Source organism: Scyliorhinus canicula, chromosome 4 (assembly GCF_902713615.1).
Source record: "Scyliorhinus canicula chromosome 4, sScyCan1.1, whole genome shotgun sequence".
Lineage (NCBI taxonomy): Eukaryota > Metazoa > Chordata > Chondrichthyes > Carcharhiniformes > Scyliorhinidae > Scyliorhinus > Scyliorhinus canicula.
The window spans coordinates 88,872,591-88,899,704 of NC_052149.1; the positions used below are offsets into that span (position 1 = coordinate 88,872,591).

At 51.6% G+C, this 27,114-nt stretch overlaps 1 protein-coding gene across 3 annotated transcripts in view; it reads left to right on the forward strand.

Moving 5' to 3' along the window:
* acot11a (acyl-CoA thioesterase 11a) overlaps positions 1-27,114 on the forward strand; it is a 130,942-nt gene that overhangs the window by 33,465 nt on the left and 70,363 nt on the right. For all 3 annotated transcript variants that reach the window (XM_038794732.1, XM_038794733.1, XM_038794734.1), the window contains exons 3-5: positions 12,504-12,573; positions 22,556-22,616; positions 26,592-26,696. In XM_038794732.1, coding sequence (XP_038650660.1) covers positions 12,504-12,573; positions 22,556-22,616; positions 26,592-26,696 — 236 coding nt within the window. The remainder of the gene's footprint in view (positions 1-12,503; positions 12,574-22,555; positions 22,617-26,591; positions 26,697-27,114) is intronic.

The window sequence follows — 27,114 nt, forward strand, 5'->3', positions numbered from 1 at the left end:
ACTTGCAGAGAATGAAGGGAAAAATGGACAATGCTGAGAAAGCAAGCAGGTGCAAGGTTTGTCTGTGGATTGAAGTTTGCAGCTCCCAGACAAGACCAATACTGCCAAACCATTAGCATACTAATGAGCTATCTCCGGGGACAAAAGAGAAACAGTTAAGCAAACGATACCAAAGCAGACACCCCGGCGCCAGAGGAGACTGAAACAAAGCAGGCGAACGGTCACCTAGGGCCCGCCCAGCGATCAGGGCAGCCACCCCTTTATTGGAGGAAATCAATACCGATGATTAGGACATGGTCCAATTAATTGGGGCCAAGTTCAAGGCCCGCCCAAAAGGGCGCAAAGCCTCTTTGGGGTATAAGAGGAAGCCCCCAAGACAGAATCGTTCTTCTTGGCCTTAGCTCTCAGCAGCGAGAGACCTGCCTAGCAGCTGCACCAGACAAGTAAGTCCAAAGTCACCGCACGCTACGAGATAGACGCTCCTAGCTACTATTCTATACCAGTTCGATGCCAGCAACCTCAGAACCGGACAACGGCCATTGTTCCTCTGACTGAGTGGGCACCCGGAGCTAAGTATAGGCTTTTAGTAGTAGTGATAGTTTAGTTAGTAGAGTTTGTGCATGAGTATAATTTTTATTTTATTTAAAAAATAAATAAATTTAGAGTACCCAATTAATTTTTTCCAATTAAGGGGCAATTTAGCGTGACCAATCCACCTACTCTGCACATCTTTGGGTGGTGGGGGCGGAACCCACGCAAACACGGGGAGAATGTGCAAACTCCACACAGACAGCGACCCAGAGCCGGGATCGAACCTGGGACCTCGGCGCTGTGTGCATGAGTATAATTGACTGTGTGTAAATAAATGAGTATTGATTTTGAACTTACTAACTGGTGTATTGAGTCTTTGATCAGTATTCGGTTTTGAACCTTGTGGCGGTATCGAAAAGATACCTGGCGACTCTTGAGCAAACATAATTAGAATTAAGGACGGTGACCATATTAACCGCCATAAACAAAGCCAATTAAGGAGAGAGCATAACAAGCAACAGGGTCTTGGGTCTGGGTGGAGGGACAGCTAGCCCAACGACAGCCTGCACACTGCCACCACTCCACCCACCCTTCCCACATCCCAAATTAAATCCCATCCTTGCAAGCATTTTATCCCAAGGTGGACAGGCCACACTGCGAATCTTCCTGACACCCGCTACACATCTCAAGGATGAAAATCTAGGTCGATATCTTCAACTCATTCTTCATATATACTTGTCCACATTACGAAACAGCCCAAATTTAGCTCCAAATGATCCTCCTTGTGGGAGATTCCTGCAGGGTGGCTAGTATAGAAGGAAAATGTCACATTAGAGCAGTGTTTTTCAAACTATTTTCCCCGGGATACATGCCGACTGACCTTCACGACACACACCACGTTCGCTTATCTTTTAATGTGAAAGGGGAACCTGCTTTGCCCTTCAATGTCCTTTAGGGCAGCACGGTAGCATGGTGGTTAGCATAAATGCTTCACAGCTCCAGGGTCCCAGGTTCGATTCCCGGCTGGGTCACTGTCTGTGCGGAGTCTGCACATCCTCCCCGTGTGTGCGTGGGTTTCCTCCGGGTGCTCCGGTTTCCTCCCACAGTCCAAAGATGTGCGGGTTAGGTGGATTGGCCATGCTAAATTGCCCGTAGTGTCCTAAAAAGTAAGGTTAAGGGGTGGGGGGTTGTTGGGTTACGGGCATAGGGTGGATACGTGGGTTTGAGTAGGGTGATCATGGCTTGGCACAACATCGAGGGCCGAAGGGCCTGTTCTGTGCTGTACTGTTCTATGTTCTATGTTCTAATGTCACTTGAATTAGGTTTAAAGGAGCAGAGGACAATGTGCACACCAAGTGCAGACTTCAGCCAGTTTCTTCATCTTTATGAAAACAAAAAATCTAACGTCACACATGTAGGGTGTCGTGAAGAGCAATAGCAACAAAATGTATGTTTTACTCAGCGCTGGATACTCCTGGGAGATGCTACTCCAGAAAGCTGCCAGCCTTATGGGCTTTTGGAGTGTTTATAATGTGAGATCACAGGCAAGCTGCAGCAGCACAGTCTTTTAATTTAGAGTCCGATGTGAGTTGTTAACTGACTCTGGGGTCTCAAACTCAAAAGGAATTTTTCATACACCACTTCTCTTTCTAATTCTGAAACATCTCTCATTTGCCAGTACTTCCCTGCATAGAACCACATATGGGCTTTGCCTCCTTATTTGCATTGTCACAATTAACAAAACCATACATCAAGAAATCATCTTTATATTCCTTTGTTCCAAGTTAAGTTTCTTTTTCTAGGGCCATTAACCAGAGGCTCTTGAGCTCTGAACACTGCCCGGATTCTCCTGAGCAGTTCTCTCCAGCAGATTTGGCTGAGCGATCTTGTCCAATAGGTAATCTGCCTACTTTAGTCTTTGGCCGTCTCTTCCTTTTTTAAAAAAAACATTTATCTTCACAGTTCACTTGACCTGCTTGCCAGCAGCTGCCAAATCAAAGCAACTCTTCTCCCTGCTTTGGCGGCAAATGCATGTTCCTGTATGGCGTTTCATGTATTCCATGTGCAGGGTACGTGACCTACACTTTGCTGCCACTTCTGGCCGGAAGACTCCATGCAACCTAATCTGTATCTCCATTTAAAAGGCGGCAGCAGCCACAATTCTCCATGTAAATGTCGGTAGCGCCTGTGTGGAGTTTCTCCCATGATCGGGACCACCGCAGGAGCGGCGGGAACGATTGCTCAATGTCCCACCCAGGAGTCGCGACCTTGAGTTTGCAAAACCCTGCATTAGAGGGTGCTCTTTTGAAACAATTGTTGAACAGATTAGATTGAATTGCAACACAACTGATCTTTACTAATAAATTAATCTCCGGGTTTTCTGGTTGATTTGACATTTATCTTTTTAAAAAAAATATTTTTATTCTACTCCTTTTTCCTATTTTCTCCCAAATTTACACCCACCAACAATAAACAATAATCAGCAACAAATATATCAATCCCCATAACAATAACAACAAACCCATCCTCCCACCAACCCCCAAACAACCCCCAGGTTCGATTCCCGGCTGGGTCACTGTCTGTGCGGAGTCTGCACGTCCTCCCCGTGTGTGCGTGGGTTTCCTCCGGGTGCTCCGGTTTCCTCCCACAGTCCAAAGATGTGCGGGTTAGGTGGATTGGCCATGCTAAATTGCCCGTAGTGTCCTAAAAAAGTAAGGTTAAGGGGGGGGTTGTTGGGTTACGGGTATAGGGTGGATACGTGGGTTTGAGTAGGGTGATCATGGCTCGGCACAACATTGAGGGCCGAAGGGCCTGTTCTGTGTTCTATATTCTATATTCTATGTTCTATGTTCTATCAGCCCACATGTTTACATAAACAAATGACAAAAAGGAATCCGGGATTATCCATAGTCACCCTTAATACACACAGACACCCTCCCCCCCCCCCCCCCCCCCCCCCCAACCCCCATCCCCCCCAACTAATGTTCAGTGTTATCCAGTTCTTGAAAGTGCATAATGAATAATGCCCATGACTTGTAGAACCCCTCCATCCTTTCCCTCAGTTCAAACTTAACCTTCTCAAGGATCAAGTATTCCAACAGGTTCCCCCACCACACCAGGGCACAGGGTGGGGAGGTTGCTCTCCATCCCAGCAGGAACCGCCTTCGGGCGATCAACGAGGCGAAGGCTACAACATCTGCCTCCGCACCCATTTCCAACCCTGGCTAGTCTGACACACCGAATATGGCCGCCCGGGTCCAGTTTCACGTGCACCACCTTGGAAAGCACCCTAAAAACCTCTTTCCAGTAATCCTCTAGCTTTGGGCAGGACCAAAACATATGAACGTGATTAGCGAGGCCGCCCCGCAACGTTCACACACATCTTCTACTCCTTCAAAGAATCGGCTCATCCTTGCCCTCGTGAGGTGTGCTCTGTGTACCACCTTCAGCTGTATCAACCCCAATCTTGTACATGAGGTGGAGACATTTACTCTCCGGAGCACCTCACACCAGACCCCCTCCTCTATAACCTCTCCCAACTCTTCCTCCCACTTTGCTTTAATCCCTTCCAGTGGTGCCTTATCCTCTTCCAAAATAGCTCTGCACACCGCTGACACTGCCCCCTTCTCTGGTCCCCTTGTTGTCAGCACCTCCTCCAGCAATGTGGAGGCTGGTTCCTCCGGGAAGCTCTGTATCTCCTTTCTGGCAAAATCCCAAACTTGCATGTATCTAAACATTTCCCCCTGCTCCAGCCCATACTTCGCTTCCAGCTCCCTCAATCCTGCAAACCAACCCCCAAGAAACAAATCTTTTAGCGTCTTAATCCCCTTCTCTTCCCATTTCCGAAAACTTCCATCCCACCTCCCTGGCTCAAATCTGTGGTTCCCCCGAATCGGCATTTCCTGTGACCTTGCCCCCAACCCAAAGTGTTGGCGAAAATCCCTCCAGATTTTCAATGAAGCTATTATTACCGGACTCCCTGAGTATTTCCCCGGAGCTATCGGGAGCGGCGCTATTGCCAGTGCTTTCAGTCCCGACCCCCTGCATAAACTCTCCTCCATTCTGACCCACTAGGAATCAACCCCTCTGACCCAGCCCCGCACCTTCTCCACATTCGACGCCCAGTAGTAATACATCAGGTTCGGAAGACCCAAACCCCCCGCCTGCCTTCCCCTCTGTAGCAGCACCTTTCTCACTCTGGCCACCTTCCCTCCCCATATGAACGAGGTAATCCTTCCTTCAATCTCCCTGAAAAAAGCCCTTGGCAGGAAAATCGGTAGGCATTGAAAAATAAACAGAAATCGCGGCAACACATTCATTTTAACTGCCTGCACCTGGCCACCAGTGACAGAGGGAGACCATCCCACCTCGCCAGATCAGCTTTCACTCTCCCTACCAAACTAGTGATATTGTACCTGCGAAGTCCCCCCCCCAAACTCCTGGGCAACCTGCACCCTCAGGTACCTAAAGTGAGTCCCTGCCCTACGGAATGGCAGCTCCCCCCACCCCTGCCCCCACCCCCGGCCGAGACACCACAAAATACTCACTCTTGTCCAGGTCAGCTTGTACCCAGAGAAAGACCCAAATACTCGCAGTAGCTCCAATATTCCCCCTATCGACACACTCTGTTCCGACACATACAGCAGCAAGTCGTCGGCATATAAGGACACCCTCTGCTCTATCCCCCCCTGCACTATTCCTTTCCATGCTCCCGAACTTCTTAATGCGATGGCCAACAGCTCAATCACAAGTGCAAACAGCAGAGGGGACATAGGACATCCCTGCCTCATCCCACGGTGGAGAGTAAAGTATCTCAAGCTGATGTTGTTTATGCGGACACTCGCCTTCGGCTCCTTATATAATAGCTTTACCCAGTTCGCAAACCTTGGTCCAATCCCAAACCGCTCCAGAACTGCCATCAAGTACCCCCATTCTACCTGGTCAAACGCCTTATCGGTGTCCAATGAAATGAAATGAAAATCACTTATTGTCACAAGTAGGCTTCAAATGAAGTTACTGTGAAAAGTCCCTAGTCGCCACATTCCGGCGCCTGTTCGGGGAGGGTGGTACGAGAATTGAACCGTGCTGCTGGCCACAACCTCTGTTTCCTTCCCTTCTGCCGGTGCCATAACGACGTTCAAAATCCTCCTAATGTTCGTAAAAAGCTGCCTCCCTCTCACGAACCCCGTCTGATCCTCACCTATCACCTTCGGGAGGCACCCCTCCAGCCTACCCACCAGTACCTTCGCCAATACTTTTGCGTCCACATTCAGAAGTGATATGGGCCTATACGACCCACACTCCGCCGGGTCCTTATCTTTTTTTAGCAACAGTGAAATCGATGCCTGCCCCAAGGTTTGTGGCAACACCCCCTTCCCTATAGCGTCTTCAAACATCCCCACCATCAGGGGTGCCAGCATATCCTTGAATTGTTTATGATATTCCACCGGAAACCTATCCGGCCCTGCCACCTTCCCCGACTGCATCCTCCCAATCGCATCCTTTATCTCCTGCTCCACTATCGCTGCTTCTAATGTAGCCCTGTCTCCCTCCCCAAGCCTCGGGTACTCCAACCCATCTAGAAATTCCTGCATCTCATGGTCTCCCCTGGGGGGCTCTGACCTGTACAACCTCTCATAAAACTCCTCAAAAACCTTGTTAATCAGCTCCAGGGTCACCATCAACTTCCCTGCCCTATCCCTCACCTGGAGAATTTCCCTTGCCGCTGCTTCCCTCCGGAGCTGACCTGCTAACATACCTTATCCATGTTCATAAACTGCACCCCTTGCTTGTCTCAGTTGGCGCATCGCCTTCCTGGTGGACAGACGGTCGAAGCTCGCCTGTAGTTCCTTCCTCTTTTCCAGCTTCGCTGGGTCCCAATCTTCTGCATAACTCCTATCTACCTCCAACATCTCATCTATTAGCCTCTGCCGCTCCAACCTCTCCTCTTTGTCCACCCTAGCTCAAACAAAATTACCTCGCCCCTCACCACCGCCTTTAGAGCCTCCCAGACAACTGCCTTCGACACCTCACCCGTACAGTTGAAACCTACATATTCCTCAATTACCTTTTCAATTTTCTCACAGAACAATTGGTTCCCCAAAAGCCCCACATCCAGTTTCCACCCTGGCCTCTGCGCTACCCACTTCTCCAGCACCATGTCCACCCAATGCGGAGCATGATCTGATACTGCAATTGCTGAGTTTTCCGACCTCTAACCCCAGCCAAAAAAGCCTTCCCCACCATGAAAAAGTTGATCCGTGAGTATACCTTATGGACTGCTGAGAAAAACGAGTACTCCCGTTCCCTCGGGTGCAGAAACCTCCAATGGTTCACCCCTCCCATTTCCACCATTAGCCCAGCCAGCGCCTTTGCCCCCCCTGATGGGACCAGCGAGCGCGGCCGTGATCTGTCCAACCTTGGCTCCAGCACCAAGTTCCAGTTCCCCCCCCCCCACAATCGGCTCGTGTGTGTCCAAGTCGGGGATGGCCCCAAACACCTTCTTTGCGAACCCCACATCATCCCAATTGGGACTGTATACACTTACCAGCGCCACTAACATCCCCCCCCCCCACCCAGCACCCCTGTCACAATCACATATCTACCCCCCCTGATCTGCCACCACCTTCTCCATCTGGACGCGTACCCTTTTACCGACCATTACCGCTACCCTTCGAGCCCTTCCGTTAAATCCAGAGAGAAACACCTGACTAACCCAGCCCTTTTTAAGTCTCACCTGGTCCTTCACCCTCAAGTGAGTCTCCTGCAGCACTGCCACATCGGCTTTCAAACTTTTAAGATGCGCAAGCACCCTTGACCTCTTGACCGGTCCTCCTAACCCTCTCACGTTCCACGTGACTATCCTAACCGGGGGGGTCTCTCTCTCTCTCTCTCTCTCTCTCTCTCTCTCTCTCTCTCTCTCTTCCCCCCCCCCCCCCAACCCTTCTTATCCACCATCATCATACCACTGGGCCCTGCCCCATAAACCTGACCTGCCCCTATCCATTATTAACATCAAACCCCTTCCTCCCCACTCCCAAGAATCCCCCCTACATTTCCTCTTGAAAAAACATCTCCAGCATCAATCCCTTCCCCTCCCCTCGCTCGCCTCGTAGGCCCATTGAAACCTGCTAACCAGGCTCCAATGTCCGCAGTCCTCCTCTCACCTCACCTCCGTTCACTAGCCGACTTTAGTTAGCTGGCGCGGGTGGCTCCCGCCAAGATATATCGTCCCCTCCCACCAGTCCCAGAGCAAGAAAAAACAAAAACAACAATCCAACCCATACAATTCACTAAAATAAGATATAACCGTCACAACACAGAACGCCAATCAACCCAACCATTAACTTGAACTCTCTAACAATGTAAAGAGAAGTAAATTACAATACACGTCAGTAAACAGAAAGCTGTAGCATTTATACATTTTCCAGCTGCTCAAACACAGTCCACAGTCTCTCTTCCAGCTCCGCTCCTCACGTCTGTCCCAAGCCTTCTGCCCTCACGAGCGCCTCAGCCAACTCTGCTGTCTCGGAATAAAAGTCTTTGGCCTCATACGTTACTCTCAGCTTCTCCAGTATACCATACCAAATCACTCCCTTTTTGAATAGTGCCATCTTCACTCGCCCGAACGCCGCTCGTCTTTTTGCCAACTCCACTGTCAAGTCCTAGTAGATCCGAACTACCGCACCATCCCACTGCACTTCGCGCTTCAACTTCACCCAGCTTAACACCATCTCCTTCATGCAGTACTTATGGAAGCAGATAATTTCTGCTCTTGGCGGCTCATTCACTTTGGGCTTCGGCCTTAATGACCGATAAGCTCGGTCTAGCTCGTACTGGGAGAGGTTCTCACCCTCCCCCATCAGCTCCGCCAACTTCTTAGCAAAGTATTGTGTTGGCCTTGGGCCCTCTGTCCCTTCGGGCAAGCCCACAATTCTCAAACTGTGCCGTCTCGAGCGGTTCTCCAAGTCCTCAAGTTTTGCTCGGAGTCCTCTGTTGACCTCCACCACCCTCCGCAGCTCGTCCCCCATCGAGGTGAGCTGGTCGCTGTGCTGTGTCACGGCCTCCTCCACTTCCTTTATCTTCTTGCCCTGCTCTCTCACCTCGGCCGATGTCTTTGCCACAGCTACCCTCACCGGGGCGATTGCCTCCTCCACCATTGGTTTCAATGCGGCCGTCGCCTCCTTCCTCAAGGCCTCCAAGTGCCTCGCAAACTGTTTTTCCAGCTCTACCGCCATCACCTCGGTCATCTTCTCCACCGTAAGTAGTGCGGCCCCACCATACGGTTCGACATCCGCCATCCTGTCAACACTTATGCTTGTCTTCTCATTCAGCGGCGAGCCCGCGTTTCCTTCCTTCTTCAACGCTGCTTTTCGCATCTTTTAACGGCGTATTGTTTTTCCTTTTTTTTTCTTTCCCTTTTTCCCCCCTTTTTTGCATCCCTCCAGGCTTTCCCTGGGACTGGACTTCAACCTTCTTAGCACGCTCTAGGTGGGAGCCATCCGACGTGGGACATCTCTTCTACATCCCGCCCTGGCTTCGGGCCTGCCGCCTCGGCCCCCTCTTGGCTCAGCCCCCCCCTGCTCTGCCCTTCGAGCGCGTGCTGGGCCCGACGCCTCAGCACCCGCGCGGGGTTCTTCGCCGGTTTTCAAACCAGCCCCACTAGCTGCTCATGACGGTCCCAAAGGCCGTCATTAGTTGGAGGGGGGAGGGGGGAGGGGGGATCGAAAAGTCGGGGAAACCCCCAAAAGCGCCGCAAATTGTGGCCACCGGCGGGAGCTCTTCCTGATGCGGCTGTCCCGTTCTCAAGCGCCACCGGAAATCTCGACTTGACATTTATCATGCAGTAGACTATGCTGCACTTGACTTGGGAGTGCTTGAAGCTTACACTGAATATGTGAAATGGAAAATGTTCCTATTCCAGCAGTAATGTCAAAATATCCTTCCTCTCACATCCTATTATGTTTCAAATTCTCAGAAGCTGAATATGGGACTATGCATTCAAATGTCAGTCAGAATAGATACCGGCGGGAGATTGGTTTATTAGAAATGGCTGGAAGTGTGTTGTTCATCAGGTGCTATGTACATGCTGTGACAAACATCTAGTTCATGGATCATGTTGATAGTTTAGCGATCATTTTTAATTTTGGGAAGATGACAATTTAACTGTGGGGGATGGGATAAATGCAACTAATGCACATTGGAGTCTCTTAAAAGGCTGGGCCCATGCTGATTTCAGGGGTTAACAGCTAGAAAGGTAAGAGCTGTAAAATAGCGGGCGAGCCTACTAAGCTGGAGAACTGAAGATGTGCTATTTCCACTGTTTGTGAAGAAAACAGTCCAGATAGATGTTTTGTTTTGGGAGTTAGAGCTAAATTAGTTTAAAAGCACTATATCAACCCTCAAATCTATGTCGTCATGGAGTTTTGTGGATCTTAAGAAGATTTTCTGGTTTCAATTTATTTTTGTTGGCTGGGAGAGTTAGTTGTAATTTGGATCTTATGTGGTTCACAGAACAAATAAGCCCTGGGAGCTATTTTTAACTCTACTGACAGGCTGGAGTTTGAAGAAACCCAGGGGCAGTGTCAACTTAGTACAAGACTTGCAAGTGTGCTGGTAATTAGAGGTGGGTATGCAGCTTTGAGAATCCTGTGGAATGCAGTCTTGGGAGAAGAGATTGAATCATTGATAGGTGAGGGGTCTTTGAGACAGTCCAAGCTGGGCAGCTTTTGAGGGATTTCCGAGGCTAGATCTTTGAAAGTGAGAAGTTGAAATCCCTTGTGAGTGAGACATGAGATTTTGTGACTCACAGTGGTCACTGATGCCTGGGAGGATTGCTGAGAGATCTGTGGAATCTATTTTGGTCGCCCCTGCCATTTAATGTGTAGTATGGCGTGTTCAACCACAATTTGCCTGTTAATTCACATTTGCATCATGATAATTTTGAATGTTTGGGTATAACATAGGTATTGTAAATGTGTTTATTTCTCTGAATTTGTTCAGTAAAGTTTGTTTAAAACCATGGAATCTTGTGGTTTTAGGCTCCTAATTGGGAACTGAGCTCTCAAATTTTGTCCACTTTAAACAAAATGTTGTAACTATTTCTTGACTTCCATTTTGTCTTTGGATGCCATGTTCATGTTGCACTTCGTACACATAGCCACCCATATCAAAGCTGCATGTGTAAATACCATGGTGAGTATTTGGCTGATAACTGACATCAACTTTGCTCTTGCATTCTAATCACATCTGGGCCAATGTGATTCATTAAGTCTCTGGTCCTTCATATTACTAACTGTGGAGATGTGATAAGAGATACCAAACCCGTCTGTACTCCTGCAGGAGTACCTGAGGGCAGCACATAGTGGTTAGCACCACTGCATCGCAACTCCAGGGTCCTAGGCTCGATTCCCGGCTGGGTCACTGTCTTTGCGGAGTCTGCACGTTCTCCCCCTGTCTGCGTGGGTTTCCTCCGGGTGTTCTGGTTTCCTCCCACAGTCCAAAGATGAGCGGGCTAGGTGGATTGGCCACGATAAATTGCCCTCCGTGTCCAAAAAAAAACATTAAGTGGGGGTTACTGGGGTAGGGTAGATATGGGGGGCTTCGGTAGGGTTCTCTTTGTAAGGGCCAGTGCAGATTCGATGGGCCGAATGGCCTCCTTCTGCACTGTAAATTCTAAAAAAAGGATCCGAACACTGATTCTTTATAAGCACAATAAAAATACACCAGAACCCCAGTTCTAAAAGGACGTTACATATAAACCACACAACGCAACATAATCACAGTCTAAGACCCTGGCCCTGGGTTACTGTCCATGTTGAGTTTGCACATTCTCCCCATGTCTGCTTGGGTCTCACCCCCACAACCCAAAGATGTGCAGGGTAGGTGGATTGGCCACACTAAATTGCCCCTTAATTGGCAAAAATGAATTGGGTACTCTAAATTTATTTTAAAAAGGATAACCACACACCATGCAGCAGGATCTTAACATCTCAAAGGCCGGCCCTTACTAGGGAAAGTGCTTTTGCAAATGCAAGAACTCTCTCGTGTGCCTCAACCATTCCCTCGAGTTAACATCAGATCTTCAAAATGAGCTCTGAAGACCTGCACCACAGAGAGGAGATCTTCATCCACAACAGCATTTTCAATGGCAGCCCAATGCATAGCATTGCTGAGGCGAAAGCCAGCCTAGTCAGTAACAGCCTCACTACAAGCTAGGCCCCACCCCAATCCACACTGACCACCTGACCACCACAATCAAAAGAGGAATCTCTCAGCTTTATCTTGACTCCTCTTTGCAAAACACCAATCAGGATTCTTCAGGGATATAGCACAAGACGTGTATCGCAAGAAAAGACAAATCTGAAATGTGCACCAGGATAAAACAAAGGATTACAGGATGAGCCGAGCCAGAGCTTGTGAAAATGCAGCCACTCCCGCACGTTACCCCCCCCCGCTGCTGTCTATATTTTTGATAGATTGCATACAGCACTACATTCTGATATACAAACACTGGCTCAAGGAGCTGTTGGACCTTTTCGATTTCAGGAATGTCGTGCTCCAGAAAGCTGTTGCGACGTCCAGAGCCAAGTCATGGTTTCTCAATGTTTTAAAAAAAATTATTTATAAATTTAGAGTACCCAATTCATTTTTTCCACTTAAGGGGCAATTTAGCGTGGCCAATCCACCTAACCTGCATATCTTTGGGTTGTGGGAGCGAAACCCACGCAAACACGGGGAGGATTTGCAAACTCCACACGGACAGTGACCCAGAGCCGGGATCGAACCTGAGACCTCGGCGCCGTGAGGCAACAGGGCTAACCCACTGCGCCACCGTGCTGCCACACAGTTGCTCAATGGTGACCTAATGTTCTGAAATGAATGCTTTATTCTTAATTTTTAAATGTAATATATTATCTTGACACAATGTTATTTACTTTTTTCTTTTCTGTTTCCCCCCACCACCCCCGAAGCGGAAAGGCATGCAAACTGCCCCTGCGTTACTGTCTCAGTGGATGACATTGACTTTGAGCATACACTCAGGTAGTGATTTCACCTGCCTCTAATTTATTGTATCTACGATTGGATTCTTATAATTGTGGGAAAATATGGCTTGTCTTAAAAAGGAGTCCAGTGGGTTGCCATCACAAGTTTACATTCACACCTTTTGAAATGGCGAATGCACCCGCAGCTGATTGAATCACGCCTGACTGGGGCTGGGGTTACATCTTTGCAAAAGTCCATGAGTTGGAGCTCACCTCGAAGAGTGGTTTAAGACGAGAGCTGGAAGGTAGAAAAAGACTCCAGTGTGAAACATTCCCAGCCATGCCAATGAGCAGTCCGTGGTTGGCGTGAGCTTTGCTGTTCTGTCAGGAAGCTGGACAAAACTTCCTGACAGTCTTTACGGTGCCAGCCTGAGATGTGGCATCGATGTATGAGCAGCCTTCTGGTGAATTTGTAAAGTATGCAATGCTGGCTCATAGCTCCCATTGCTGTGAAAGCTTCTATCACGTTTTTAGTGTATATTTGCTTCTGTCGGTGTGTGCATATTTTGTAGATTAGCCTTCCAGTAGTCCATTCCAGATGTGAGTACCCAGTGTCTCTGTGGGTCTCACCCCCCACAACCCAAGGTAGGTGAATTGGCTATGCTAAATTGCCCCTTAATTGGAAAAAAAAAAGAATTGGGTACTCTGAATGTATTTTTATTAAATTCCAGACGTGAGTAAAATATGAATTGGACGAGTTACAGCATGATCTATGAATGCCTGAAAATATGGTTTGAGCCTTAAGAACTCCACCTAATTTAAATCATTCAACAATTACGTGATAAAATATACATTATAACTTGCTGAGTGCAAATTGGTTGCCACATTTACTTATATACTTATATTTACTTATAATGGGCAGCACGGTAGCATTGTGGATAGCACAATCGCTTCACAGCTCCAGGGTCCCAGGTTCGATTCCGGCTTGGGTCACTGTCTGTGCGGAGTCTGCACATCCTCCCCGTGTGTGCGTGGGTTTCCTCCGGGTGCTCCGGTTTCCTCCCACAGTCACAAAGATGTGCAGGTTAGGTGGATTGGCCATGATAAATTGCCCTTAGTGTCCAAAATTGCCCTTAGTGTTGGGTGGGGTTACTGGGTTATGGGGATAGGGTGGAGGTGTTGACCTTGGGTAGGGTGCTCTTTCCAAGAGCCGGTGCAGACTCGATGGGCTGAATGGCCTCCTTCTGCACTGTAAATTCTATGTAATCTATGTAATATACAATGGAGACCATATTTCAAAATACTTTGGCTATAAAGAGGTTTGGGACATTCTGGGGTGGTGACAGATGTTGTATAAATGTAAGTATTTATATTTTTTTCAACTAGGCTGTTCAGTGTGTTTTAGGCTGATGAGATAGCTGAAAGTTGTGCAGTTTGAAATTGACAAATATGTGCTGAACATAAGTTTTGTTACATTAAAGAATGTCCGTGTAATTTCTTCTAGTAAGTCTGGAAAGTATGGCAACAGATCATTCAGCTGTTTTTGTTATGCTGAACCTCCTATGGTTTTCTGCACGGCAAGTTGGAACATGAAGCCTCTCTGCTTCCTGTTCTGCCTCATTGCCCTTTCCTCTTTCTCTCTCTAGTGCATTTGTGTTTGTTTTTCTTTTGATTCTGGCTCTTTGCAGTTCTGATTGTTTATCATTTTTTGCCTCTATTCTGATGTTGAAGGATGGCATTGAGGTCAGCGTTTGTAGTAACAAGTGTGGGTAAAAAGTGTTGTAGAGTACTAAATGTCAGGTAGAGGCAGTTGGGTATAGACACCACTAAGAGCAGGGTAGGTTAGTGTGAAATTGGTAGGCATTTTATCAGGGAAGAGTGCTCCTAGGCATGGAGGCAGGGAGACGCAGGACCAGGGCTGGGGAGGCGAAGTAAAACCATGAAGACATTGATAGAAATGGAGCCTGATTGGTTGAGCTGGGCACAATACTACAAGCGTATGAGTATCATCTTTTGATGGTGTAAATGTTTGAGTACAAACAGAGGCTATCACTCAGTCTACTTGGGAATCACAAGTTTCTTATGTTTTCTTTCTGAAAGGCCAGAAATAATTTGTAATAGTGGGTGGATTGATGTGACAGTGCCATTTTATACATATTAGTGAAAGCGATCTTTATTAATTTAATGTACATGAAGGAGGTTTGAAAGTAACGATAAAGCTCTAGCTTTGGGAAATTGATGGATTGGTTGAAGACGGCCATAAGGCTGTCTCTTGAAGCCTTATCTACCTTTAACTTCTGACTTACATCATCAGCCTCTCAGCCCTGCTCTTTGGACTTTTGGTTGTACTTCATTTTCTTTTTTTAAATAAATACTTTTTATTGAAATTTTTACAAAATACAAAATATTAACATCTTAACTTTATTAACATAACCCCCCCCCCCCCCCCCCCCCCCCCCGGGTTGCTGCTGCTGTCGGCCTATTTCCCTACCGTTCCGCCAAGAAGTCCAGGAAAGGCTGCCACCGCCTGAAAAAACCCTTGTACTGATCCCCTCAGGGCAAATTTCACCCTCTCCAATTTAATGAACCCCGCCATATCCGAGATCCAGGCCTCCACGCTTGGGGGTCTCGCATCCTTCCATTGGAGCAAGATCCTCCGCCGGGCTACGAGGGACGCAAAGGCCAGAACCCCGGCCTCTATCGCCTCCTGCACTCCCGGCTCCACTGCAACCCCAAAAATTGCGAGTCCCCAGCCTGGCTTGACCCTGGATCCCACCACCCTCGACACCGTCTTTGCTACCCCCTTCCAGAACTCCCCCAACACTGGGCACGCCCAAAACATATGGGCGTGGTTCGCTGGGCTCCCCGAGCACCTAGCACACCTGTCCTCTCCCCCGAAAAACCTACTCATCCTCGTCCCAGTCATGTGGGCCCTATGCAGCACCTTGAACTGTATGAGGCTAAGCCTCGCACAGGAAGAGGAGGAATTCACTCTCTCCAGGGCATCCGCCCACGTCCCCTCCTCAATCTCCTCCCCCAGCTCCTCTTCCCACTTCCCCTTCAGTTCCTCCACCGAGGCCTCGTCTACCTCCTGCATTACCCGGTATATGTCCGAGATCCTCCCTCCTCCGACCCACATCCCCGAGAGCACCCTATCCCGCACCCCTCGTGGGGGCAGCAAGGGGAACCCCTCCACCTACTGCCTGGCAAACGCCCTCACCTGGGTGTATCTAAACATGCTCCCCGGGGGGAGCCCAAACTTCCCCTCCAACTCCCCCAAGCTCGCGAACCTCCCCTCCACAAACATGTCCCTCAACCTCCTAACCCCTGCCCTGTGCCAGCTCAGAAATCCGCCATCAATGCTCCCTTGGACGAACCGATGGTTCCCCCATATCGGGGCCTCCATCGAGCCCCCCATTTCTCCCCTGTGCCGTCTCCATTGCCCCCAAATTTTGAGGGTAGCCGCCACCACCGGGCTCGTGGCATACCTCGTTGGAGGGAGCGGCAACGGCGCCGTTACTAGCGCTTCCAGGCTCGTGCCCACACAAGACGCCACCTCCGTCCTCTTCCACGCTGCCCCCTCCTCGTCCGTTACCCACTTATGCACCATCGTTGCGTTGGCCGCCCAGTGGTACCCACAGAGGCTGGGCAACGCCAGCCCCCCCCCCCCCCCCCCCCCCATCCCTGCCTCGTTCCAGGAACACTCTTCGAACCCTCGGAGTCCCATGCGCCCACACAAATCCCGTGATACTGCTGTTGACCCTCCTGAAAAAGGCCTTTGGGATAAGGATGGGGAGGCACTGGAACAGGAACAAAAACCTCGGGAGCACCGTCATCTTGACGGACTGCACCCTCCCCGCCAGTGACAGCGGTAACATATCCCATCTCTTAAACTCCTCCTCCATCTGCTCCACCAATCTTGTGAGGTTGAGCCTGTGCAGGGCCCCCCAGCTCCCCGCCACCTGGACCCCTAGGTACCTGAAACTCTTCCCTGCCTGCTTCAATGGGAGCCTACCAATCCCCTCCTCTTGCTCCCCCGGATGCACCACAAACACCTCACTTTTGCCCCGGTTCAGCTTATACCCCGAGAAACCCCCGAATTCCCTAAGAATCCTCATCACCTCCGGCATCCCCCCCACCGGGTCCGCCACATACAGCAGCAGGTCGTCCGCGTACAGTGACACTCGATGCTCCTCCTCCCCCCCCCCCCCCCCCCCCCCCCCCCCCCCGCACCAGGCCCCTCCAGTTCCCTGACTCCCTCAATGCCATGGCCAGGGGCTCAATCGCCAATGCGAAGAGCAAGGGGGACAGGGGGCACCCCTGTCTCGTCCCCCGATGCAGCCGAAAGTACTCCGACCTCCTCCTATTCATGGCTACACTTGCCATCGGGGCCTCGTAGAGCAACCTCACCCACCGGATAAACCCCTCCCCAAACCCAAACCTCTCCAACACCTCCCACAAGTACTCCCACTCAACCCTATCGAAGGCCTTATCCGCGTCTAACGCCACCACTATCTCCGCCTCCCCTTCCACCGCCGGCATCATAATGACATTGAGGAGCCTTCGCACATTTGTGTTCAGCTGCCTTCCCTTCACAAACCCCGTCTGGTCCTCATGTATGACCCCAGGCACACAATCCTCTATTCTAGTGGCCAGGATCTTTGCCAGCAGCTTAGCATCGGCGTTCAGCAGCGAAATCGGCCTATATGATCCACACTGCAGAGGGTCCTTGTCCCGCTTCAGGATCAAGGAAATCAGCGCCCGTGACATAGTTGGGGGCAGAGCCCCCCCCACCCCCCCCCCCCCCCCCCTTGCCTCGTTAAAGGTCCGGACCAACAGGGGGCCCAACAGGTCCAAATACTTTTTATAGATTTCAGCCGGAAACCCATCCGGCCCCGGCGCCTTCCCCGACTGCATGCTCCCTATCCCTTTGACCACCTCCTCCAGCTCGATCGGCGCCCCTAGTCCCTCCACCTGCTCCTCTTCCACCCTCGGGAATCGCAACTTGTCCAAGAAGCGCCCCATTCCACCCTCCTCCACCGGGGGTTCAGACCGGTACAGTTCCCCATAGAAGTCATACAAAATAGAGGCATACAAAATGATCAGAGGGTTAGATAGGGTGGACAGCGAGAGCCTTCTCCCGCGGATGGAGGTGGCTAGCACGAGGGGACATAGCCTTAAATTGAGGGGTAATAGATATAGGACAGAGGTCAGACGTGGGTTTTTACGCAAAGAGTGGTGAGGCCTACCTGCCCTACCTGCAACAGTAGTGAACTCGCCAACATTGAGGGCATTTAAAAATTTATTGGATAAGCATATGGATGATAAGGGCATAGTGTAGGTTAGATGGCCTTTAGTTTTTTTTCCATGTCGGTGTAACATCGAGGGCCGAAGGGCCTGTACTGCGCTGTATTGTTCTATGTTCTAAGTCCCTGAAGACCCCATTGACATCTACCCCCCTCCGCACCACCTTCCCAGCCTTATCCGTCACTCCCCCAATCTCCCTGGCCGCGTCTCGCTTCCGGAGCTGGTGTGCCAGCATCCTGCTCGCCTTCTCCCCGTGTTCATACACAACCCCCTGTGCTTTCCTCCACTGGGCTTCCGCCTTTCTGGTCGTCAGTCGGTCAAATCTGGCCTGAAGGCTACGCCTTTTCCCCAGCAATCCCTCCTCTGGGGCCTCCGCATATCTCCTATCCACCTGCACCATCTCCCCTATCAGTCTTTCCCTTTCCCTCTGCTCCCCCCCTCTCCCTATGGGTTCAGATGGAGATCAATTCCCCCCTCATCACCGCCTTCAATGCCTCCCAGACCGTCCCCACCCGAACCTCCCCGTTATCATTGGCCTCGAGGTATCTCTCAATACACCCCCGGACCCTCCCGGCCACCTCCTTATCTGCCAGCAGCCCCACCTCCATGCGCCAGAGCGGACGCTGGTCCCTCTCTTCCCCCAGCCCGAGGTCCATCCAGTGCGGGGCATGATCCGAAATGGCAATGGCGGAGTATTCCACTTCCTCCACCCTCGTCACCAGCCCCCTGCTCAGGACAAAAAAAATCAATCCTCAAGTAGGCCTTGTGTACATGGGAGAAAAACGAGTATTCCCTGGCCCTTGGCCTCGCAAACCTCCAAGGGTCCACCCCACCCATCTGGTCCATAAATCCCCTCAACACCTTAGCCGCCGCCGACCTCCTACCCGTCCGGGACTTGGATCGATCCAATAGGGGATCCAGTACCGTGTTAAAGTCTCCCCCCATGATCAGGCCCCCCGCCTCCAGGTCCGGAATGCGGCCCAACATACGCCGCATGAACCCCGCATCGTCCCAATTTGGGGCATAAACATTCACCAACACCACCCGCTCCCCCTGCAGCTTACCACTCACCATCACATATCTCCCGCCACTGTCAGCCACCACCTTCAACGCCTCAAACGACACCTTCTTCCCCACCAGGATCGCCACCCCCTTCCTCTTCTCGTCCAGCCCTGAGTGGAATACCTGGCCCACCCACCCCTTTCTCAGCCAGACCTGGTCCACCACTCTCAGGTGTGTCTCCTGGAGCATGGCCACATCCGCCTTCAGCCCCTTCAGGTGCGCAACTACTCGGGCCCTTTTGACCGGCCCATTCAGCCCCCTCACATTCCAGGTTATCAGCCGGATCCGAGGGCTCCCTGCCCCCTTCCCCTGCCGATTAGCCATACTCCATCCCTTGCCCACCCCCGGCCAGCGTCCCCCGCTCTGCCAGTTCCCCATGGCGGCACCTCCCCCCCTCCAGCATCCCCTGCGTCCTCCAGCTCCTTCCTGACCGTTTCAGCAGCAACGCGGTACCCCCTCCTCCCCTCCATCCCCCCCCCCCCCCCCCCCCCCCCAGGCTAGGACCCCTCCTAACCGTGCCCCCCCCCCCTCTACAGCACTCCCGTGAGCCAGCTAACTTCTGCTGACCCCGGCGGCTCCCGCCCTACTTTCGGCTCCTCCCAACGTGGGACTGCCCCTCATCCATTGTGCCCGTCAACGAGTCCACCCTCCCCTGCTCCTGCGCGGGAAAAGGAAACGCGCCCCCTCCCTCTCCCAGCGCGGGAACCCCGCAGAAAGCCCGCGCTTTCGCCCTGCCGGGCCCCGCCTCCTCCAGGGCCACTCCCATTGTCAGTCCCCCCCACCAGCTCCCCAAACACCCCGTTTACCCCTCAGTCCGAACCCGTCCACCCAACTCCTGCTAGAAAACCCATACAGAAAACACCCGTACGGCATCACCCCACCCACCCTACGGCCACCCCACCTCATACCCTAAACCCCGCAAATACACATACAGTATAAATAAATACAGTATTATACAGCATCCCCTATCCGGGGGACCCTCAGTTTGAGTCCAGTTTCTCGGCTTGCACGAAGGCCCACGTCTCCTCCGGGGACTCAAAATAGTGGTGTCGATCCTTATAGGTGACCCACAGACGCGCCGGCTGCAGCATTCCAAACTTCACCTTCCGTCTGTGGAGCACCGCTTTCGTCCGGTTAAACCCGGCCCTCCGCCTCGCCACTTCCGCACTCCAGTCCTGGAAGATCCGCACCTCCGTGTTCTCCCATTTGTTGCTCCGCTCCTTCTTGGCCCACCAGAGCACACACTCACGATCCACGAACCAGTGGAACCTCACCAACACCGTCCGCGGCGGCTCGTTCGGCTTGGGCCTCCTAGCCAGAATTCTGTGGGCCCCCTCCAACTCCAGGGGCCCCTGGAAGGACCCAGCCCCCATCAGCGAGTTTAGCATCATCACCACATAGGCCGCTAGGTCCGACCCCTCCAGCCCCTCCGTGAGGCCCAGGATCCGTAGATTCTTCCTCCTCGACCGGTTGTCCAGCTCCTCGAAATGCTCCTGCCATCTTTTATGGAGCGCCTCATGCATCTCCACCTTCCCCACCACGGCCACGACCTCATCCTCCCTTTCGGAGGCCTGCTGCTGCAGCTCCCGGATCGCAGCCCCCTGGGCTGTCTGGGTCTCCATCAGTTCCCTGTTGGTTACCTTGATGGACTCCAGCAGCTCCACCTTCAGCTCCTGGAAGCAGCGCAGCAGAGTCGTCTGCTGCTCCTGGACCCACTTCCTCAGCTCCTCAAAGCTTTCGCCGGCCGCCATTTTGTTTTTCGGGTCCCGATTTTTTTTGTTTTTTCCTTTGATTCTCTCCCTGCCCCGCTCCTGGTCTGGACCATGGGGCCACTGGGGCGACTCCTGGCCTCTTCCCCCGTCGGGATTTGCCTCCTCAGCTCCATTGGGGGCCTTTAAAAAAGCCCCGAAGTCCGTTAATCTCGGGAGCTGCCGAACGTGCGGCTCAGCTGTGCATTGCCGCCACCGGAAGTCGTTGTACTTCATTTTCAATGAACAAACCCGCAGCCTCTCAACCCTGTGTGGTAGGCTATATTAGGGGTATCACGGTACCTAGGTGGGATGTACCTTATACTGTAGTTTGAGTGGTAGGTGGAGCATAAGAGTCTGTGTTTCACCCACAGCAGTCATTCTGTACCGGAGCTGCTGGGGTAACTACTTGTTCATTAAAGCCTTCAATTGGACTACAATCTCGCTTCAGTAGTGATTGATTGTGCATCACCCTGCTTATTAATTACAGTTGCGAGGGCAGCACGGTGGCACAGTGGTTAGCATTGCTGCCTACGGCGCTGAGGACCCGGGTTCGAATCCCGGCCCTGGGTCGCTGTCCATGAGGAGTTTGCACATTCTCCCCATGTCTGCGTGGGTTTCACCCCCACAACCCAAAGATGTGCAGGGTATGTAGATTGACCACTCTAAATTGCCCCTTAATTGGAAAAAATAATTGGGTACTCTAAATTTTTTTTTTTTTTTAAATTAATTACAGTTGCTTTAGCCAAACCTCACTTCTAGAATGCTGCCTGTCATTTAATTTTTGGGGAGAATTAGGAGGCAACATGCCAGGATTTCAAAAGTGCAGCTCGCAACATTTAAGGTGATAAAGTTGGGTTGGGAAGCTGTGGCTTCAGTAATTCAAAGCTAAACTGTGGCTAAAGAGAGAAAGAAATGTACAGCAACTTCACAACCTCAGGATGGCAAAAGCGCTTTTACAATAAATGAATTACTTTTGTAATGGAGGAAACACAGCAGTTGATTTGCACATGTTAAAGTCCCACAAACCACAATGATCAGATTAACTGTTTTAGTGGTATTGGTTAAACAATAAATATTGGCCAAACTATTAAGAGAACTCCTCTGCTCTTCAAAACAGTATCATGAAAATTGTGCCTTCAAACTCGGACAAATATGCGACTACTGAGTCACGACTTACATCTGCAATTTTGCGGACATTGGATGAAGAGGCCATGGATTGGCAAACTGTACAGATTTGAAAGTGGGAATGACTGGTAGGCCTGAAGACAGTGGAGGTAGCAGGAATGGGCTTAATGGGGTGGCATGGCGGCACAGTGGTTAGCACTGCTGCCTACGACATTGAGGACCCGAGTTCAATCCTGGCTCTGGGTCACTGCCTGTGTGGAGTTTGCCCATTCTCCCCGTGTCTGCGTGGGTCTCATCCCCACAACCCAAGGATGTGCAGGGTAGGTGGATTGGCCGCGCTGAATTGCCGCTTAATTGGAAAAAAAAATGAATCGGGTACTCTAAATTTATTCTTAAAAATTGGGCTTAATGGCTGAATAGCCAGATTAGCTACATTAGAAAAGGAATGTTGGAAATGGAAAAATAAGATTTCCCCAGCTGAAAGAAGAGAAAATTGGTGAAAATAAAATGAGAAGTCAGGGAAATGGACAACACAGTGGCATCTGGCGTGGGGATGATTCATAGATAAAGATAATGGTAAGTAGAAAAGCAATAGAAACCAGAGCTAAGAACCCATTGACAGCAATATATATGGATGCTAGTTACCTATTAAAAGTAATAAGGCTAGCATTGTGAAACGTCAAAAGAATGTTACAGAAAGCAAATGTGACAACAGGAATTCATTGCGATTGCTAGAATGTTAATATCGTAAGAGTTTTTTTTTGAGTAATTCTGGCTGCTTTCTTTTTCTTCCAGCATTGGGCAAGTGGTAAACTTCAAAGCAAAGGTGAATCGTGCCTTTAATACAAGCCTGGAGGTCAGAACCGTATCTCTACAATGAGTTTCATTAAACCAATAAAGTTATAAAATCTTAACACTAATATATCAAATGTACTGTAATGGCTTAAAATTGCACCGGCCTTGGGAGGGATTCTCCGTTAGCCGACAGTGAAATCGCAAAACGCGAGTGGGCAGAGAATCGGTTCCGTTGCCAAAATCACGGCAAATCGCAATTCTTTGTCATCTCGACAGTGGCGTCAATGCGTTCTGGAATACGCGTACAGTAAACACCGTTTGCATGTCATTAGCGGGCCTCCATGATTCTCCTCCTCTGATGGGCCGAGTTCTTGACAGCACGGTTCACTTGCGCTTTAAAAAATCGTGGAACCGCCGTAGTGGCTGATGAGGGGGAGAGAGCGGAGGTAGGACACAGAGAGGTGCGACTGTGGGCTGCCGGGCTGGTCACTGGCCGGCCTGACTGAGGTGGGGCGGGGTGATAGGGGAATGTGCCGAGTGGTTGGGATGACTCCCATGGGACTGGAGCAGTGTCCAGTCACGGACTGCCATTACCGCGGCCTGCAAGGCAGCCATCTTGCTGCACACCCAACTGACCACGTACCTTGGGCCCTGGTTCTGCAAAGTGACACCAACGATATGGGCGTCCCCCGCATCCCCCCGGCCAGCCGGCAGCCCATGAGGATGCCAGGCGGGGGTCAGGGAGCGTACTGAGGGCAAGGACCAGTGCCAGCCAATGGGACGCCTGGCACCAGGGAAGGGCACCAGGGCCAGAGGCCCCTATGATGCCAGGGGTGAGGGGTGGAGGGGGGACATGCAGGGGCAGAGCCCACAGTGCCAACCGGGGACACTGTAGCTTGTTAAACCTGGTAGGGCATGGGGGTATGCACTATGCTAACATGTTGGCCTTTCAACCCCTGCAGCCAATGGATATTGGAATTTAACCAGCAATGGTGGCCATCTGCTAGTCTCCGCAGCCCCAGGGGATGCCCTGCGGCTGTATGAGCTGGAGCTGCTCAAGGAGGAGGAAGCTGCAGCAGCGGAGCGTGTTACAGAGGAACAGGTGCCAGCTGCCCAGGATGGAGAGCTGGCCGCCCTCCAGGCGGGAGTGGGAGGCGCCACATGAGGCCTCCTATGTATGGGCAGCACCTGTCATTCAAGGTCCTGCCGGACCAGGCATGCCGTCGTAGACTCAGGCTGAGCAGGGGGACAGTGCGATGTATCTGCAACATATCCGCCAGATCATGGCACACCTGGCACCGCTGGGCTATGGGGGGGGGGGTCACCCGCTTCCGGTGGCCGTCAAGGTGACCCGACGGGCTCCTTCCAGGTGCCGAGTGGGGACCTGTCCGGGATCTCAATGACCTCTGTGCACGGATGCATCCGCACCGTCCCGGAGGCCCTATATGCCTCGGCAGCTCAATACATCCACTTCAGTGTGGACCGAGCCCACCAGGATGCCCAGGCAGCAGGGTTCACTGAGTGGAGGCAGCCTGCAGTGATTCCCACCCTGTAACCTGGGTCCACGTTGGTGGGCGCCTTTTGTGGCGATCGGGCATGGATGGACCTGGCTGCTGCTCGCGTGTCCGGGTGACGTGGTGCTGCCCCGTTTTGCCCGCTGCCCACCAAATGTGCCAGGAACGGGACGAGTGGGGGGAATTGAGTCCAAGATGCTGTGGTGTTTCGGCACCTCTCCTGCTGGTCGGGGATGGGCCCCATCACCTCCTCCTCCCTCGGGGTGCCTGATGGCCTCCATGCTACTCCATGGGACAGGAGTACGAGCAGAGCTATCCCCTGAGGCTCACCCACCACCAAGCACTGCCAGTCCTGGAGGAAAGCTCTGGTCTTGGCCAGGGTCGTGATCATGGAGCACAGGGTGTGGACCATCTCTGTCTGGGACTGCACCACATCGCTCACTGACTGTGCCACCCACCACCTTCTGGGTTTGTGTCACATCAACCAGTGACTGCACCATCTCCCTCTGGGACTGGGCCACCTCCGTCTGTGTTGGCGCCGCATCAGCCAGCAGCTCAGCAATGCCTCCAATGTTCCCAACCATGGCCTGCTGTGACTTGGCAATACCCAGAGGGGCCGCTGCAATGCCCAGGTGACTCTGGCACATGGCTGCCTGTGAGGTGGCAGCCCTGTCTTGGGCCTCGGCCAGCACCTGCACAGAATGCTCCAGGCCTTGGACGTGCTGATCTATAGTCAAAACCATCGCCCCCAATGCCTCCACTGTGGATGTCACGCGTACGACATTGGCCTGGGTGGCACGCATGGTCGGCACCACCTCCTGTTGCTGCACACGATTGGACTCCTCCAGCTGCACCTGCAGGTACTGGATGTTCGCCGACAACCCCTCATGTAGTCCGTGGCTCTGTGACTGCATCTCCACTGGAGATGGGAATGTTGGTTCCAGAAGCACAAAACCTGTCTGGACAAAGCTAGTCCCTGGGGTTGGTCTGCCCTCCGACCATCCAACCCCTCGGGAGTTCCTACCGTCACCTGCTGTACCAGATCAGGTGTGGTACGCACCAGATAGTGTCCCAGGAGCCTCTTCTCTAAGGTGCCCAACCGAGGTGAGTGTCTCTGGAATAGTGGACGGGAAATCCGAGTCATCTTCCAACCCGAGCTCTTGGGTATCCTGAGTCTCGGGCAGAGGGCTGCCATCTGAGCTGTTCCCTTCATTCATGGGGGGGGCTCCAGCTGTGGCACTGACTGGCAGCAGGGGGGGGTGCACCAGATTGACCCGCCCCATCACCAGCAGCTCCTGCAAGACACGAGGCATGATTAAACTGCAGGCCGAAGGGGATGGTGGGGGTGAGCGTGTGGGTGGGGGGTAGTGGGGGGATGGTGTGAGGGGCGGAGGGGTTGACACACATTTCAACATGTGCGATGCATGCAGCCTAGGGGGTGGGTAGCCGGTGGCTCCAGTGGCCAGGGCATCTGGTCATGGCGGTCGGTATAGGTGCCGGCATGTGGTACAGGGTGGGGGTTTGGGTGTGGGGGGAGGTAGGGTTATGGGTGTGTGGGACGGGGGTTGGTGCCAGGAGCACAGCACTGCCTACTCACTCTGGCCGCCCTGAGGAAGTCGCGCAGTATTTTCCAGCCCTGGTGACTGGTCCGTACAGTGTTGCCCACGGCGCTGGCCACCTCTGCCTCCTGCGCCCAGGCACGGTGGATGGCAACGGCTGGCAGCCTCCTTCCCAAACCGGGGTACGGGGTCATCCTCCTTTCCTTCACGGTGTCCAGGAGTGTCTCTGTGTCCGCGAAACGTGGGGTCGCGTGTTTTACTGCCATCTTATTGGCTGGGATGGTGTGTGTGGGGAGTGCAGTGTGTATATGCGGCTGCAGCTTGTCAGCCTCCTGAGTGCCAATCGCAAAACCGGTGAATCCAGCACCGTTTCTCACTGGAATTGATTGTGTTCCACGTGGCGCCGGTGCTAGCCTCTCCATGGTCATTGAATCGGTCCAGTTGTGGCACCAGTTCTGCTGTCGTGGATCTCCACGAATTCTGCGTCGGCGTCAACACTTAGTCACAGAAACGGAGAATCCAGCCCCTTAAGTTTGCTTCCTGCTCCATTTTGTCGTGTCCCCCCCCTGAAGATGTTGAGTTGCAGTTGCACAATGGCCTGCAGCTCTCTGGCACCTCGCTAGTGTTTTAGATTTCGTATCAACTTCCAGCAGGTTATTTGTCCACAGATGGTGTTGTAGTCAAGTTCCATACTGCCCTTCACCTGCAAGCTCCATCCACAGTTTGAGGTGAGTAACCAGAGCAGCTCCTCTACCAGGTGTCCGGGTGGATTGAAGCCAATAGCAGTGCCCCAGTCTTAGTAGCACAACAGTCCGAGCATTATCCTTGAACATTGGGGGCGGTGGGTTAGGGGTGTTTCTGGCAGTGGTGAAGAGCATATGACTGGAGATTCAGCTCGTGTTGGGTTTGTGTTGTTGGATTATGTCTTCTCGGTTGGTTTATTTCAAAAGTGTCTCTTTCCAGGTTGGAATTGCAATCACTTGTGAAGATCCCTCCAGTGGAATGCAGTGGAAAGTGTGCAATGCGTTTGCTACATTCGTGGCAAAGGGTGGCAAAGGACTTGGCAAGGTAAAAATGGGAGTTCAAAACAGTTACTGAGATCCCCAGATTGTATAATAAATATCTACTCTGAAGTCATCTTAATTGGTCAAATTGTTTCTTCGACTTAATGCCCTTTAAATGCAAACACTAATCAGATTGAAATATAGTTGAATATTGAAGATAGTTTATCAATGTTTGACTATGCACTGAATGAGCAATTTCGGCCGAAAACCAGGAAGTACTTTTTCACACAGTGGAAAATCTGTAACACTTTTTTTTCCTCCCCCTCCCCCAAAGACTTTGGGTGTTGATATAAAAAGCGGCGTGTTCTTTTTGTTTCAGACTGAAACAAAGCTTTAGTTCAGAAGATACATTTGCCTTATTGAAGAATAATTCCATTTTATTTGATTAATTGTGGTTGATTTTAACCCAACTCAGCCGGCAG